General features: G+C 42.7%; 1 protein-coding gene across 8 annotated transcripts in view; it reads right to left on the bottom strand.

Annotated features, from left to right (window-relative positions):
- Positions 1 to 16,632, bottom strand: part of BMPER (BMP binding endothelial regulator) — a 236,397-nt gene that overhangs the window by 54,802 nt on the left and 164,963 nt on the right. For all 8 annotated transcript variants that reach the window (XM_070511687.1, XM_070511719.1, XM_070511712.1 and 5 more), the window contains one exon: positions 15,375 to 15,711. In XM_070511687.1, the coding sequence (XP_070367788.1) occupies positions 15,375 to 15,711 (337 nt within the window). The remainder of the gene's footprint in view (positions 1 to 15,374; positions 15,712 to 16,632) is intronic.

Here is a 16,632-nt window from a genome sequence, read left to right as displayed (position 1 = left end):
TGGCCCTGACTCTAAGTACGTCGTAGCAAGTAAAACAAACCACTGCCCCAGATCTAACAGACTCAGTAATATGGAATCCCTTGAGGGTGAAGAGAAAACTTACTTTAAAGCTTCATGAGAAGGATTTATCTTCAGGTGAAATATGATTTGACTTTGACCCATCACATGAACGAATCACTGACAGGTGAGAGTCTGTGTAATCGACTTTATTACATTGAGAGTATAACTCAGGAAGGACATAGAGCTCCTTGGCACAGGCACATGAGTACATTCGAGGTTGGCTGCATCAGCATTTCAAAGGTGCATGAATGTAGCACCACACTCCCTGGCTAGGCCCCTCTCCTCCTGCCCCTGACCTTGGTCCATTGCCATCCATCTTTCTGATCTCAGTTCAAATATCGTTTCCTCAGGGGAGGTACTTCTCTGATCCACCTGCCTCCCCTCTTCCTCTACACACACATCTATTGGGTCTGACTCTCCTGTGAAATGATGTTATACACCAAAGCTGCCTTTCATAGCACACACATATCATCATGGCATGTTTATTTGTAGGGATACTAGTTTACTGTCCTCCTCATTCACTAGACTATAAACTCCATGAAGACAGGACCCATGTCTATTTTACTCACCACTCTAATCCCAACACACAGCACAGTGCCTGACATTTAACAGGGATCAAAAAATATTGATTGAGGAGTTGAAGGGAGAGAGGGAGGGAGGAAAGAGTCAGGATTTCTTAACCCAGTGTCCACTGATCCTTACACAGAGAATTCCCTGTTGTATGCACAAATGTGGGTGCATTTTTTCTGGAAAAAAAGGAGACTTAGCTTTTGTTAGAATCTCAAAAAGGATTGTGGCCTCCTAAAAGTTAAGAATCACTAAGTTACTAGTATCATATCAATTGAAACATCTTAAGAACAATGTGAAATAAAAATCAGTTTCTTTCTTTAGAAATTGTTTCTAAACAGTCTTTAAAAGCAAAAAGAAGAAAAAGAAGATGAAAAAAGAGGAAATATTTCACAGGTACACAGCATTAGAATCAAGGATCCCAGTTCCATGATGAACTCAGTCTTTCACAGCACGGTCAGCCATTAGTGTATCTTATCTCTAGAATTAATACTATGGGCCAGAAAACGGCCACCATTTTGAAATTCATTTATTTATCTTTAAAAGACCAGTAGGACGAAACTGGTTTATTTAAAATTCAGCCAACATAAACTACAGCATAGTACTTCCAAAGACTGAACAGACAATTTTGCTTAAAAGAAAAGAAAACGTTTTAAAAGAAAAAAAATCCTTCAAATGAAAATAAATTGTAGTATATGAAACATTTGCAAAATCCAAGTGTTTTAGCTCAGTTTAGAAAACAGAGAACATTTGGGGTCAGGGATGGGTTATGAGGAGGAGCTATGACCAGATTATGGTGGTAATGGTCAACAGCATGAGCTCTGGGTCAAATAGATTTCGTTTCAAATCCTAGCTCTGCCTCTTTCTTGCCTGGTGACCTTGGGTGATATTTTTAACTCCTTTAAGTTTGGGTTCCTCATCCACACAAATGAAACAACATGCAGATAAAACCCTTGGCCGTCACCTGGCACCCTGTGAGCTCTCAAAAGTGAAAGCTCTTATTCCTCCTCTTACTATAGCATTATCCATTATTATTCACACTGTAATATGTTATTAGGCTTCCCAGAGTCTCAGGCATATTATGCATGTCAATCAGTGCTAGTTAACATGGTTGTCATCACTTCTATTACCAAAGCCAATGGACTCATTATCTGTACTCACACAGCCCTCTGTTCTCAGTCAACTCCTGAATCCCAATCTTTTTTCCTCTCAAGTAATTATCAACCTCAGCTTTCCTGTGGTCCATATTTGCTATTCAGGTCAATAAATCCTAACGGTGGCCGCAAAACTACAGGTCAGTATCTGCTTAATATCTTTCCTCTCTGGATTTGATCACAAAGACAAAATGAAGACTCCAATTTCCTGGTTTCCTTCTCATATGGAAAAGCTTTCAAGAGTTCTGAAAGGTCTTCTGGCCCATATTCTTTGAGCAGCTCAAATGCTGCTTACCTTTGTGCTCACACATGGGCCATTTGCTTGGGATACAATGAAGAAACCAGCTCACCCTCTCTCTCTGTTTTTAAACTCCCACCACTAGGTAAGACAGTAAAGATCATAGAGAGCAGCTCTTTCATGTTAAAAGAATTATTAATTCCAGTATCGTCACCAGATTTCCACATTTCCTTACAAAGTATTTATTTCTCTATTCTCTGTGCCCATTGACCAGCCTCTTTAAAATCCCGAAGCCAGTAGAAAGAAAGCAGATTTTTACAGATACATCCTGTCGGCCATTCTGGGCGCACGGTCCTGGATCCTGGCTCTGGGCCTGTCCACCCTGCGCCCATGGGGGAGGAGAGGGTTAGGACAGCTCTGCCTCTGCACAGGAACACTGGGATCTGTTTCGTACCAGCATCGGAAGCTGCATCATGTCCAGTGCTCTCTCCTCCCCCACTTGCTGGTCCTTGGGTCTTTCATCAAAAAGTGATGGGATGGTTCCCTGCCCCGGGCTCTCTTGTGAAAAGTATTTCAGTGACCAGGAGAACTTTGACCCTGGATTCTAATTCTGACTCACAAATGACCCAGCCAAACAAGTCCAGCACTGCCTCCAGGCCTGGCCTTACGAACGAGGAAGCAGTGAGACCAGCACCCTTTCACTTACAAAAGAAGATATACAAAGGTTCATGTTGGTGCCTGTACTTTGAACTACACACCAAGGAAATGCCACTGAGCTCCAATTACCACTTTGGTCTAGGTGGACATACGCTTAGCTCCTAAGCTACTTACCCATGGACTCACTCTGCGTTTTCACCTCTAATGTCTGGAGATTCACTGTACAGGACAGAAGAAATGTAAACCCTATCAGCACAAAAAAACCCGTCTTTGAGCAGACAAAGTCTCAGAGAATTGAGGCCCTTGGGGACCCACAAAGACCTGGAAGCATTTCTTGTCATTCCTTCACCTTGTGGAGAGGTTCTCCAGGTGTGGTCCTCACAACCCAGCATCACCTGGGAACTTGCTGGAAATGCATATTCTCAGACCTCACCCTAGATTCACTGAATCAGCTCTCTATATGGTTCCGATTTCTCTACAGTTTGAGAACCATGACCTAATGCATAGAATACATAATAGGGGTATAAAAACTAAGAAATAAATGAATGATGAACAAATGAAAAGTCTTCAGCTTTACTGAATCACTGCCTACTATAACCTGCTCCCAGTTAGTTATACTAGGAAAAGAAAGACACTATCTCACTCACGGCCACATCTCCAGCACCTTGAACAGCGCCTGGTGAATTATTTAATCAATCAATCAATTGTGACTATAAAATAATCTATATATTTTTTACAATAGGTAATATATACCTATTTTAATTTATTACGGACTGATTTCATTGATTCCTAGAGACGAATAATTGGCCAGTCACTTAGAAAAGAGGCCCCATGGAAAAAAATAATTCAGCATTTTCTTCTTTAACAAAACTGCCCCCCTGAGTCTTTCTTTTTTAAAAAACATATACACACTCCTGAATATTTGTTCCCTGATTGAACCACTGCCTCCTCTGAAAGCCTATGTGTGCAAGCCTACTGCTGCTTCTACTCGCCAGGTCAGAATAAAGATGAGATTCAATATTAGATTTCCATGTAGAGAACAACGTGTAGGAGGATCCAGGACCGCAAAAGAGTCTCTCATATTTCATATTTGCACATTCTCCATTGATTTTCATTTTTGCCAGCTTGATTGAGAAATGGTCAAAGAGTCCTGGATGGCCATCAAAACTAGTACAGCCCTGAGCTCCAGACAGAAGCCCTGTTGCTGCTCCCAGAACAGCACAGGGGCCGGTGTGCCACCTTTGAGAAGCCCATGATGCTGCCAGGATACTAGCTGCTTTCACAAGATGCTGGACTTGCCCCTGTGGTTTTGCTGAGTCACAATGCTGTACTCATAACACATCAAACTTCTGACCAATCTGTATGCAAGGCCAACTCTGAAGACATTTATCCCCAGGTTCTCTTGATTCTGCGCAGTTCTGGCACCCAACTGCATATCCTGCTTTTCTAAAGGACAACCCCGAACCACAGGGCTTCAGGCCTGTCCTCATGAGTGCCACTAGATCTTGCTGGTGATGTGGCCAGCAGAAGTGGACTCCTTGGTCATTCCATCTGGGCTTTACAAGAGAAACCTCATCCAGCCCCATGAGCAACCCACTGGTGATGATATTATCTCTATTTCACAACGAAAAAAATGGAAGTTCAGCGGTGCTAGATCTCTCACCCATGGCCACTGTCACTTATTCCCCAACTTACTGCAGAAAGGATTTAAATAGGCTTACAAAACTACACACAGAGTGAAATAAAGTAGAACTTAGTGAATCAGGAAAACAAAAGATAAAAATGAAAGGAGGATTGAGATGAGTTTGAAAAATAAAATCCATGCCCTGAAGTTCTGTACACTTTACGGAAATGGGTCACAGATTTGCTCTGAGCTATCTGGTAACCACTGGCAGGAAAAAAAATCAGTCCATGTCCTAAAGTACTTTTCTCATGGGAGAGACCCTTGAGTTTTCTATCAGGATCTTTTAATATTTAATTTGCATCTAGTATTAACTAACATTATTTTCTGCATCCAAACCAACAACAAATGAGGAGAAGGAAATTGGGCAAGGGGAAACTACAGTAAGAAGACATAAATTATTAAAAAGATCTAAATCTCAAACAGAACTTAGAAGCTCCCTCCCCCTTTCAAAGGTCTCCTAGCAATGATGCTCCTAACTGCAACTGATACTCTGGTAATAACCTTGAATCGTCATGTAAAGGTTAAATTATGCTCAGATACTACTAAAGAAGACAAATAATACTGATATGAAAAAAGTTGAAATTTGGCATCCATTCTTTCTTTTCCTACTCTCTGTATTCTTCTAACAAAAACAAAACAAGACACATGAATTTGTCTTCTCAGTCTCTAACCTGTGAAGCACATTGGGGATGAGTCCAGTGTTTTTTAAGTTCAGATAAAATATTCATCTTAGAGAATTAATTATCTCTTCTTCACCTCTCCCTCTGGTTCAGTATTATCAATTGAAATGATTTCATGAAGAGCACATTGTGGAAATTTTAATTAATGCCCAAGTGTGTTTATTTTCGTTTGCTTTGTTTTGATTTTAAGAAAAAGCATCAATTTCTGTGCAAGATAGGAAGAAGTTCTTCCAGATGGGTCTAGAAAAGACCATGGAAAATAAAAGAGAAACACGACTTCAAGAACAGGCACCAGATGGGCTGGCCCCGTGGCCGAGTGGTTAAGTTCGCGCGCTCCGCTGCAGGCGGCCCAGTGTTTCGTTAGTTCGAATCCTGGGCGCAGACATGGCACTGCTCATCAGACCACGCTGAGGCAGCGTCCCACATGCCACAACTAGAAGAACCCACAACGAAGAATACACAACGATGTACCTGGGGGCTTTGGGGAGAAAAAGGAAAAAATAAAATCTTTAAAAAAAAAAAAAAAAAAAGAACAGGCACCAGATGGAATAGGTCATACTGAAGACAAACTACATACAAAATAGGTTTGTATTTCAAAGCAATGAAATAATATTAATAATAAAACTGCCATCGACCGACCACTTGTCATGTGCCAGGCTGGAGGAAATACCCACATGGAGTACCTCTTGCAGTCCGCACAGCAAATCCTCATAGCAGCCTGATAGGTCCTTTCATCACTCCCCTTTATACACGGGGCATCCAGGGCTTAAGCAGGTGAACTAACCTGCCCCACAGCACACAATTTGGAAGGGGAGGAGCTCAGAAGTTAAGGCAGGTTCCAAAGTCTGCTTGACAACTATGCCACACTCACTGTGTACCACTCTCCCAGACACTTTCATCTTTTTTTCTTGAATTTTTCTTTACTTCATTTATTCTTTTTTTCCTATTTAGTCACTCAACATTTTTTTTTTTTAATATCAGGAAACATTTATATTTCATGCACCTTCTTAGGTGTTGGATATATAATAAGGAAGAAAACGTGAGCTTTAAGGAGGCTAGAGTTTAGCGGTGATTTTTTTTAAAAAACAGACATTTACAATACATTTTTAATGCCTACAACAATAAGGGAAGTACAGAGTGTGATGGGAACACACAGTAGAGACAGATAATCCAGACTTGGTGGAGTTACGTCAAACTATACAGAATGGGCAAATTAAAAATGGTGGGAAAAAAAAAAGAAGAGTGCTCATATTTCACTTTCTGTTAATATTTAAAGGATAGTAAATCTAAAAATGAGTCAAAATTGATTTCTATGTATAGTAGTTGTCTATTGCTGTGTAACAAATTTAGTGGCTTAAACAATAAATTTGGTAGTTTAAAACAACACACATTTATTATCTCAGCTTCTGTGGATCAGTAATCCAGGGATGGACACGGCTCAGGGTCTCACAAGGCTACAGTCAAGCTGTTAACTGGGGCTGTGGTCTCATCCAAACCTTGACTGGGGAAGGATCTGCTTCCAAGCTCATATGGTTGTTGGCAGCACACTCATCACTTTCTAAAAGTGTCAGTCACGGCAGCCTCTTTTCTGGTCTTGAAACAGCCCCACACTCTTTACAGCACTGGGGCCTGCCCTTCCACCTGCCTGTGACGAGCGTCCTCCCCAGTCCTTCCCACACACAGTGGACTCCACTCAAAGGAGGGCTCCTCACAAAGGCTTTTCCTGTCCATGTAACTCACAGTTGGCTGTGCCCGGCCCACCCTATCACCTCACCCTATTTCCTCCATTACTCTTCTCACAACTGGCAATGACCTCGTTTCTTATTTATAGTTTTCTGCCCACAGTAGATGATGAGCTCTCTGAAGGAAGAGCTTTTCTCCCTCTTGCTCAGTCCCAAATTGCCACACCTACGACAGTACCTGGCACATATCAGGTGCTCAGGTGAAAGTTGCAAAAGGGGTGAATTAAATAATTAATGAAATCTTCCTCCAGAAGCTCATGGCAGAAGCAGGATATCTAAGAACCTGAGTGGACAGTGAGAGACTCTGAGAGCAGCTCTTGCCAAGTTCTCTGACAGAGACCTGAGATCAGGTGTCCTATCAGCCACCACGGGTGGCCTGGAATGAGTCCCCTCACCTCTTTGTTTCATGATTAGCTGAACAGGGAAATGAGGAAAACACTGCTCATGTCAGCTTCGCTCTCACGGATGGAAAGGATTTTATACCCACAAACAGTGAAAATACAATGAAGCTACAGCACCCTGCCTCCTACTCACTAAGAAGTAATCAAGAAGTCCCCTAAGCCACCAAGAGAGATGCCACAAAATAATTAGTGTTTTACCTGCTACACTGACACTCATTCAAATCTGTGTTCAAAAGCTTGATCTAACGGTATCCCAGAATGTAATTTTCTGAGGAGAAACACTGCAGGATTCTAGGAAGTTTATGCTGAAAATAAACTCAAAGCTAAAATTAAAATCATGTTTAAATTACGTTTAATCTCAAGCCAGGCAGGTTGTGCAGTGAAGAATTAACCTTACCCAAAGAGAGTCTGGCCTTGGCCGTTGGCTGCTGGGAGGTGATCTCTAGGCCCCTGGAATGTCCTGTCTGACAGGAGTGTCTTTGTCTGCCTGGGGGCTTTGGCCACCAGACACCCTAACAGTGTGATTTACGATGGGGGCTCTGGGCTGCATGATAACTGTCCCTCTCTCCAGAAGAACTGGAGACTAAAAACATGAGCATGACCTCTGGGAGGGGCTAGGGACTAAAGGTCAGCCACACAGGCAGCAGGTGATCAAGTCCCAGGAAGAACTCTGGACACCAAAGTCTCAGGTGGACTTCCCCGCTTGGAAATACCCCATGAATAGTGTCATGCATTGTGACCGAGAGGCATTGGAGCCAGTCCATGACTCAATGTTAGAGGACAGTGGAAGTCCCATGTTCGCACCTCCCCTTAATTCTGCCCTCTGCGTCACTTCTAGTTTTAATCTGCATGCTTTCCCCTCAATAAACCATAACCACGAGGGTGAGGGGCCAGCCCAGTGGCATAGTGGTTAAGTTCACACACTCCACTTCGGTGGCTCAGGGTTCACTGGTTCGGATCCTGGGCACAGACCTACATACCACTTGTCCAGCCATGCTGTGGCAGGCCTCCCACATACAAAATAGAGGAAGATGGGCACAGATGTTAGCTCAGGGCCAGTCTTCCTTAGCAAAAAAAGGAGGACTGGCAACAGATGCTAGCTCAGGGCTAATCTTCTTCACAAAATAAAAATATACATAAACCATAACCATGAGTGGAACAGCATTCAGCAAGTCCTGTGAGCCCTTCTAGTGAGGTTTCTTTCTTGACCCTAGGGGTGGTTTTGGGAATGCCTCTAAACTAGTAGTGTCAGAAGTAAGGGTGGTCTGGTGTGGACTGTGCTCCCTCTAACCTTGTAGCTGGGATGAAATTTGAGCCATACCTTCAGCTCAAATCAATGTAGACAATGAGGGTGTCTCAGGCAGGAATGACACTGTAACTGTGCAGTTGACCTCCTCAAAGGGTAACTGCCTGTTAAGATAGCTACAGTGTTCCTAGATTCTTCTTTAAGGAATAGTGTTTGTTTCTCTTTGATATAAAAACGTAAACATGATAAGATTTTAGATTTGGATAAAATGTGATCCCCAGCCCATTCATTCATTTTTAAGTGTACTCATATGTTTTTTTTGGCTTTGTTCCCAAGAAAATTAGGTTAATGAGGAAGGGTCCTTCTGAGCTGAAATCTTGCAACTAGAAGGCAATTTAAGGTCTTTCTTTGGGGTTACTTTGGCAGATCAAACAGAGAAGAATCTACCTGTGGCTGAGGTGAGGAAGAATGAATGGAAAGTTGAGGAGAAACCAGAATAAGGCTTTGGTTCCAACCTGGCAGAAGCCTCAGGTCTAGCGACAAAGCAGAAGGAATGTGACTCCTTGACGAGAAGGCCGAGCGCATCCCAGAGGGTCAGCTGGCCTTGGCAAGCTCACCCCATCAGAGGTCAGTTGTTGCACCTCTACGGGAGGAGGCTAATTTGATGTCCTAAGACCACCTGCAGGAGGCCAACACAGAGACATCTATGGATCAAAATATTGCATAAGAAGATGTCAAGGCCAAATACTAGCTAAAGGGTAGAAGAGGAGCTGGGACATCCAAGTGGCTTGCAAGTGAGTTGTAAGCAGGCAGAGGTGGATGCTCAGATTCAGAGGTCTTTGGCAATCCCAGGAGTGGATTTATGCAGTAAGAAGTGCTGACAGTTCTTGGAGTGTCAAAGGTGGACTAGAGGCTAACTAGTCTATTCTCTAAAAGGATAAAGATGCATGCACACTCTGGCTACAAGTGTATAATTGATATTACACTCTTAGGGGATAAAGACCTAAGATGCACTTGGAATTGGGGGTAGCAGGAGTCACAAGCAGATCAGAGAGAATGAAGATGGCAGACAAGCTAGGAAAGGAGCTAAGAAACATTTCCTGAGAACAGACCTTACCCAGGGGTAACACTGGGTGGAAAACAAAAGAGTAGAAGACATTCCCCATCCCCGAGTGAACCTAAACTCCACTTCTGGAGAGAGACAACCACAGTGAAGCAGAGTATACATGCTAATGATGATTAACACAATCAGCATATCTAAGAAACTGAAGACAGAACATTTACAGAGACCTGGGATGAAATCTGAGCTGTACCTTCAGCTCAAATCAATGTAGAAAATGAGGGCATCTCAGGCAGGGGAATGCCATGGATCCAGAGGCAGCAAAGTACATTGTATATTTAGATACAGTGAAAGGAGTAGCCGAGGACAGAAGTTAAAAAAAAAAAAAAAAAGGAGGAGGGGGAAGCTAATGAGTAGGGAAAACATTTTGAACTTTAAGGATGGACTTGCAAGGGATGAAGTCTGATAGGTGATTCAGTTGAGGTGTCTACTGCCACTTGGTGTCAGCATACCTTAATTACACATTCAGAGTGACTACTCACCCCGAAAGTTTAGTTTGCCAAAGGAAAAATAAAAAGGGAGGCCTACAATGTCAGCCTTTAAAATGAACAACTCATTTGATTTAGGACCCTAGTTCTAATGGCAATTTGAGACAAGTCATTAAAAGATGTAAACAGAAATGTTCCAAGCATGTTCTTCTTTGAAGCAAGGGAAGATTAACTTATTTTATTTATTTATTTATTTTTTGAGGAATTTTAGCCCTGAGCTAACTACTGCCAATCTTCCTCTTTTTGCTGAGGAAGACTGGCCCTGAGCTAACATCCATGCCCATCTTCTTCTACTTTATACGTGGGACGCCTACCACAGTGTGGCATGCCAAGTGGTGCCATGTCTGAACCCAGGATCCAAACCAGCAAACCCTGGGCCACTGGGAAGCGGAACGTGCAAATTTAAGCACTGTGCCACCAGGCCAGCCCCCTAAGATTGACTTATTTTGATTATAAAATAGCAGTTAGCTTTTCGTGATTTTCTCATAACACAAACACACACACACAAAGCCTGTACTCCTTGCCTGGATCTCTCCTCTTGCTTTACAATAAATGGTTAGTTTCCTAGACAGGAAAACACAAAGTGGGTCATCCATGAAGTCTGTGATCTTCCCCTGGAAGGAAGCCACTGGTAATCCCAGGATGCCAGTATATCCAACACCATGAGGCTGTCCCAGTTCCAATGTTCTCCTGCACTACCTCCCACCTCCTACCTCCCAGTACCTTGGCGGGAAGGACACATCTGTGGATCCTCTGGCATGACTTCAATTCCTTACAGCTGTACAAACCACTGCGAGGAAAGAAGAGACCATTTCCTAGACTGGGAATCCCCAGACACTTCCCCAAACTGAACAAGTGAGCAGCATTCTCACTTGGTGAATGATACCCCATTAAGGAGGGTGGAAAGAGGAAAACAGTCCTGAGATGGTTGTAGTGTGTAAATGTCTGTGCTTCGCTGCAATTCTCGTTCATTCTTCTGACTTCTCTGAAATTGGGCCCACCCTGACTTGAGTCCTGCTTTGCTGGCAGCTTACACTTACTTGCAACTCTGTCTTCCAAGATTAGGGTCTAAGTTAGGAAAGAAGCCCATTGCTGGTGCTTCAGCCACCAGCCCAAGGTACATGGGGTCTTCTCTTTCCCCATCTCAGCCCACACAGCCCAGCCCATCTCCTCGCCTCTCTCTGCCCCTCTCTGCCTAAAGTTGGTCCTGTCAGTGTGGCCTAAGTCAGCAGTGGGGAGTGGCCAACATGGGCCGCTGAGCTTCTCCAGGGAGCCTTGGCGGTGGGGCTCTCCCTAATCCTCCTGGAATTCTCAGTTGGCATCTGAGACACGAAGGGAGAAGGCAACACGGGAGAGGGAGGCAAAAGGAGAAACGAGAAAAGAGATGTGCACATGCTCAGCACTTTCCCCTCAAGGGACCCTATGTTTGAATCCAAATATAATCCAAACAATTTCGCTTTAATTTTTCCACAGCATACCACCTGGCCTCGATAGCTACTGGGAACTTCTCCATAACACATCAGTGAAGGATCATGCAAACAATTACCAAAGGGGATTATCTAATTTAAGGACAAGTCAATTAGCAACACTAGGACTTAACGCACATTATCAACGCGGCCAGTTAAAATTTTTATGTGATTCATAACCAAATTATTCTGTACCCAAAAATATTCAATTTGTTAATTAAACCAAACTATGCTGATCACAAAGACTTTAATTAAATATTAAATTTTTACACCAGATGAGGCCATCATGAATGGAACTGATTGGTGAATAAAAAATTGGCAAAACTTAAAAAGTTTCCCAAAAAAGAAAGAAAAAAAAGAGTCCTGGCTAATCTGTAGTCATTTCTCATTCAATTACAAAATTTTTCAAGTTTTTAGACAATGGACAGTTTACTATTAAAGATGTGGAACTGGGTAAAAGACCAAAATAAAATAGGAGTTTTAAATCCTAGACATCTCAAAAGTAAACTGTAATTTAGAGGAATTAGAATTATTATTTTGACCTTATAAGAAGAGCTATCTTATATTAATAATAGGATTTGCCCTGTGGAATTTGTCATACGATCAAGGAAACCTAAGAGAAATAACGTTTCCTCAGAGAAATATCTTCTTTGCTCTCTCCTTCTATGTTACAAACAAAATGGTGCTTAGAAGGCTGCATGTGTGTATTATACAACTTTATTCTTTGTCCTTAAAGGAAAATACAGACATTTCTTTGGAGGATGAAGGGAAAATGAAAAGAATCAGGTTCATACTCAATTTATGTATATGACCTTCCATGATATCAAGGCAAATTTCTTTAGTCCCCTAACAAATCATAAAAAGCTCACAGCCATGGTCATGACTGTGTTTCAGGTTGATTTTAGAAACTCTGCCAATGACATAAAACATACAGGTAAAATTTATTCGTGTGGAATGTCACAAAATTGCTAGCTTCTTCTTCATTCTTTTCAATATTATTTAGATGCTGTATAATGAACATTTATTATTCCTATAAGACAAAAACAACAAATTTTTTTAAAGGATTGCAACGCAGTCTTCTCTTACACTGTCCCATTTAGTGTCATGAAAGAGAAATGGTTCATTTTTAAATTGTCCCACGGATTCATCACTGAAGATCTATCTAATCAGTTCTCTACGTTGACAGTAGGAGAAGATATCAACCATCAGAAAGACAAGCGGCTGGGCTGGGGGCAAGATTCTCCATAGAAAGGAAGGGACACAGAACAACAGCACACGGCCAGGATCGTCTGTCCACCACACGCCAGTGCAGCACTGGCCCATTAACCTCAGTCCTCAGAGGAGCAATTCCACTGGGTCATTACTGTCATACCTGTTCTATAGATAAAGAATCCGAACTCAGCTGGCTCCTACAGCCACACAGCTGGAATGTGGTAGAGCTAAGATTGGGTCCAGCTTGCTATCACCCAACACATTCTCTGTCTATTGCTCCCTAAAGCCTGCTAAGGTTTGGTCCTTGCTGGAAGTCCCCTGACAATAGAATTACCTTTCTGTGTTGACCTTGTTTATTTTCTTTCTCCTGCCACATGCGTGCTTGGAAGAAAGGAAGAAGGCCAGGATCTACTCAACACTGGCCACCCTCACCTAAAAAATGCAATGAAGATGCACCTCTGGGTTGGAGAGTGAGATCATCAGCAGGGTGCATGACAGGCAAGATTGTCCAGCTCTGCCCTCCTGAGCTCTCTTCCCTCTTCAGGAAGGAGTAGCTGGCCGCGGAAGGGTGCTCTGCCACTACGCCATGCTTGGCAGAATACAAGCTCACCTCCCACCACATCCCATCCTCCCAACCTCAGTGTACAAAGAAGGCAAGAGCGTTCTCATAAGCTCCCCCAAGTCAGCCCAAGTCAGCACATCAAGACCCTTACACAAACAAGCGACCCCCACATAGCAACTTTCAAGGGCAGAAGGCGAGCATCTGCCTGGCCACCTAACAATTCCGATTCTCTCTGTTCATGTCAAAGTCGTTTCTCACGACTCCTGCCAAGGTGTTCAACATATTCTTGCTTGCAGTCCAGGGATCACAATATGAAATAAATCACCAAAGGGGGAAAAAAATAGAAATTTGCAAAAAGAGACTAATCTCTGCGGGTCTGCTCTCCAATTTTTGTTTTCAACACATTCCTTTGAAATGGGATAAAAACCAAAGGTGTAGACTGCTGGGGCCCTGGGAGAAGTACACTCTTTCTGTTCTATTTTAGACAGAGAAGGGTCCAATGCAAATCAACAGGGGTAAGCAGCTTCCAAAAGAGGCCTCATAGCTGTTAATCATTTAATTAATAGTAGAAGAAACAATAGCACCAACAATGACAGGGCACTTACTACGTTGAGCACCCGGGTTGAGCACACACATTATGTTCATAATCCCACTGAATCTGAAGAAAAGCTCTTCAAGGAAGCTTCTTTTATTATCCCCACTTCACAGATAAGCAAACTGAGCTTTACAGAGCTTACATAATTGTTCAAAGTTGTGGAGCTGGGCTAGATGCTTAGCCCTGGGAGACCACAATCTTCTTAATTGCTACGCTCCACTGCTTCCCACCAGAACTGCAAGTGACGGATATTTAGATTCTAAATGAAGTATGGTTTGTCTATCCAGCTGCTTAATTCACTCCAAAGTCTTACATGAAGATCTTTCCATTTCAATAGACAAGGCTGGAGTCAATCCAGGGGGTGGGGCAGGGAGGATAAAGAGGAGAACCCAGAGAATTCAAATTATAACAGGCAAATGGCTTGAGAGCTCAATGTATGAGTTGGAGCCAAATGGTTTGGCAGATGCAGCCATGTTTAGGGGTTTGTGACGACAGGGACAGTCCTCTTTCCACCCCATTTTGAACTGCCTTTATAGAATTTTATCTTTTATGTCCAAAGATCAAATAAAAAAAAGATCACATTTAATGAGGACTAGGGGAAATAAACTGGTGGGAATTAAAGAGTAAAAATAACTTCTCTGTGGCTTCAGACCACAGGAGTTTTCTCATTTTAAGAGGCACAGGCAAATCACTTAAACAAGGCCTTTTGGGTGGTGTTCATCTCATGTTTCCTCCCACAACCATGGTGGTTAAACTTATAGACAACCATAGCTCTCAAACCCGTGGAATTGTGTAGTAAATGGAAGTATAACCAGGCCAAACTCATTGATTCACAAATACAGCCTTGCAGCACAAAAGTCAAATCTAGGTCTCCTTTGTAACCAGTTGCTTTCTATGGAAGGCAATTAATCAGTTGGAAAAGGTTGTAGAATTGATATTCTTTATCCTTTCTCCATCTTCAAGCCCTGTTTCTACTCTCCTCTGACTCTGGACTCAAAGTCTCATATTTGGCCCAGATCCAAGGAATCCTTTCTTCCCTGCCTTGTTTTCCACGTGCAGATTTTTTGGGGGGTTAGAAGATGAGGCAGACCTGAACTCTTCCTCACCCAAACACCCAAAGGCGGCCAGAGTGATTTGAGATTCTCACGTCTGCTCTAGACCACTGTGGTTTAGGCTAGAATTTGGGAAGCACCCCTCAATCTCAGAGTCAAGGGAACACTTAGAAAAGTCCTAGGGTATCACCAGCTTCCCAGAGAACCTGCAGACACAAAACCAGAATTACCTACAGGAGATGGCTCTGAAATACTTCCTGCAATTTCCTAATTTGGGACATAATATGTAACTGAGTCAAGATGAGATCAGCAAGATGAGAAAGAAGTAAGAGAATTTACCCTGTGCTTTGGGGGCTCTTGTTTTGTACATCAAGAGATTGGATACACTCTGTTCCAATGTCAAGTCTATCCTTTGTAACCCAAACCCATCTCCTAGAACACTGTACTTACCGGTAGAAAGTGGCATAGTCCACAGATGAGTGACAGGTCTGAAACTCCCAGGATTTGAGTTTCTGGCATTCTCGATGGGCTCTGAGCTTCACCTTCACTGTCCCTTGACACAGTTCAGGCACTGGTTTTCTCTGGGGTCTGTTGCAGAATTCATTGGACTCTACCCTCCAGGACTCGGCAAAATCATCCACATCAAACTTGAAGTTTCCATCTCCACCAATTAAGTCATCACGCTTATGTCCATTGTAATTGCCACAAAGACCACAGAGTTTGCCTTTCAGATGGGGAGCAGCCATGACTTCTACAAAACTGTCTCCATCCCAGGCTATTTCCAAACCTAGAAGAAAAGGAGAGGAATAGGGGATCAACCACTCTTGAATTCACCAATAATTTCCAAGTGTATATATCCTTACACAGTATATATGACTATCCTTTGGAGAGGAACAATAAGGGTCTATCCAAATTCTTAGTTATCTTTTATTTTTATTGTGAGGTTCAACCCAGAATAAATGACATTTTCTTTATGTCTCAAGTGTGTCTTGGAAGCTTTTCTTACTGTTCTCCTGGTAATATCCTGGCAGTAGCTGAGCCCCCCCACTGAAAGGATGAACTAGGTACCAGTTCTGTGGCATGAACACTAAGAGAACAGCTGTAATAAGTTGATGTGCATTTCTTCCCTAGGATTTCTCCTTATTCACTGTCACTGTCTCCTAAGAGTGACAACCACAGAGGAAGTCTCTTTTTAACAGAAAAAGAGAAAGTCTCCCCATGTGTGTGTTCTTTAATCTTACCCTCTTGGGTTTCTGACAAAACCTAATCTTTCATTTAGCCTGTTCTGAGCCTCTGGAAAGAGTAATATGACTCTCCTCCTAGAAGACTTCCACCTTTGTTCCCGAAGTATCAAGATTAGGCTGATGAACAAATGTTCAGAAGATGCTCAGAAGTTGAGGGATAAGGTGATGGGAAAGGAGAAGAGGGGGAGGGAGGGGGAGAGGGAGGGAGGGCAGGAGGAAGTGAATGGATCTTGTCTGGATATAAAATTGGCATAAGGCAACATTAGAGTGATGTCAGAACAGTAAGAAACACCCAGAAGTAAGATTCTAAAGCCAATATTCCCTATGTTTGGGCAGGGTCCAAGAGGAGAGAAGACCAGCCAAATAACATTCCTGTGAGTAGGCCACACAACTTCCACAAGAAAGAGTTACAGATCTGCTTTAGGGAGAGTTATCAGTAGAATAAGCCAGTGGTCTAAAACTGG

The sequence above is a fragment of the Equus asinus genome, chromosome 1 (assembly GCF_041296235.1).
Source record: "Equus asinus isolate D_3611 breed Donkey chromosome 1, EquAss-T2T_v2, whole genome shotgun sequence".
Lineage (NCBI taxonomy): Eukaryota > Metazoa > Chordata > Mammalia > Perissodactyla > Equidae > Equus > Equus asinus.
This window is presented reverse-complemented; position numbering and strand designations above follow the sequence as displayed.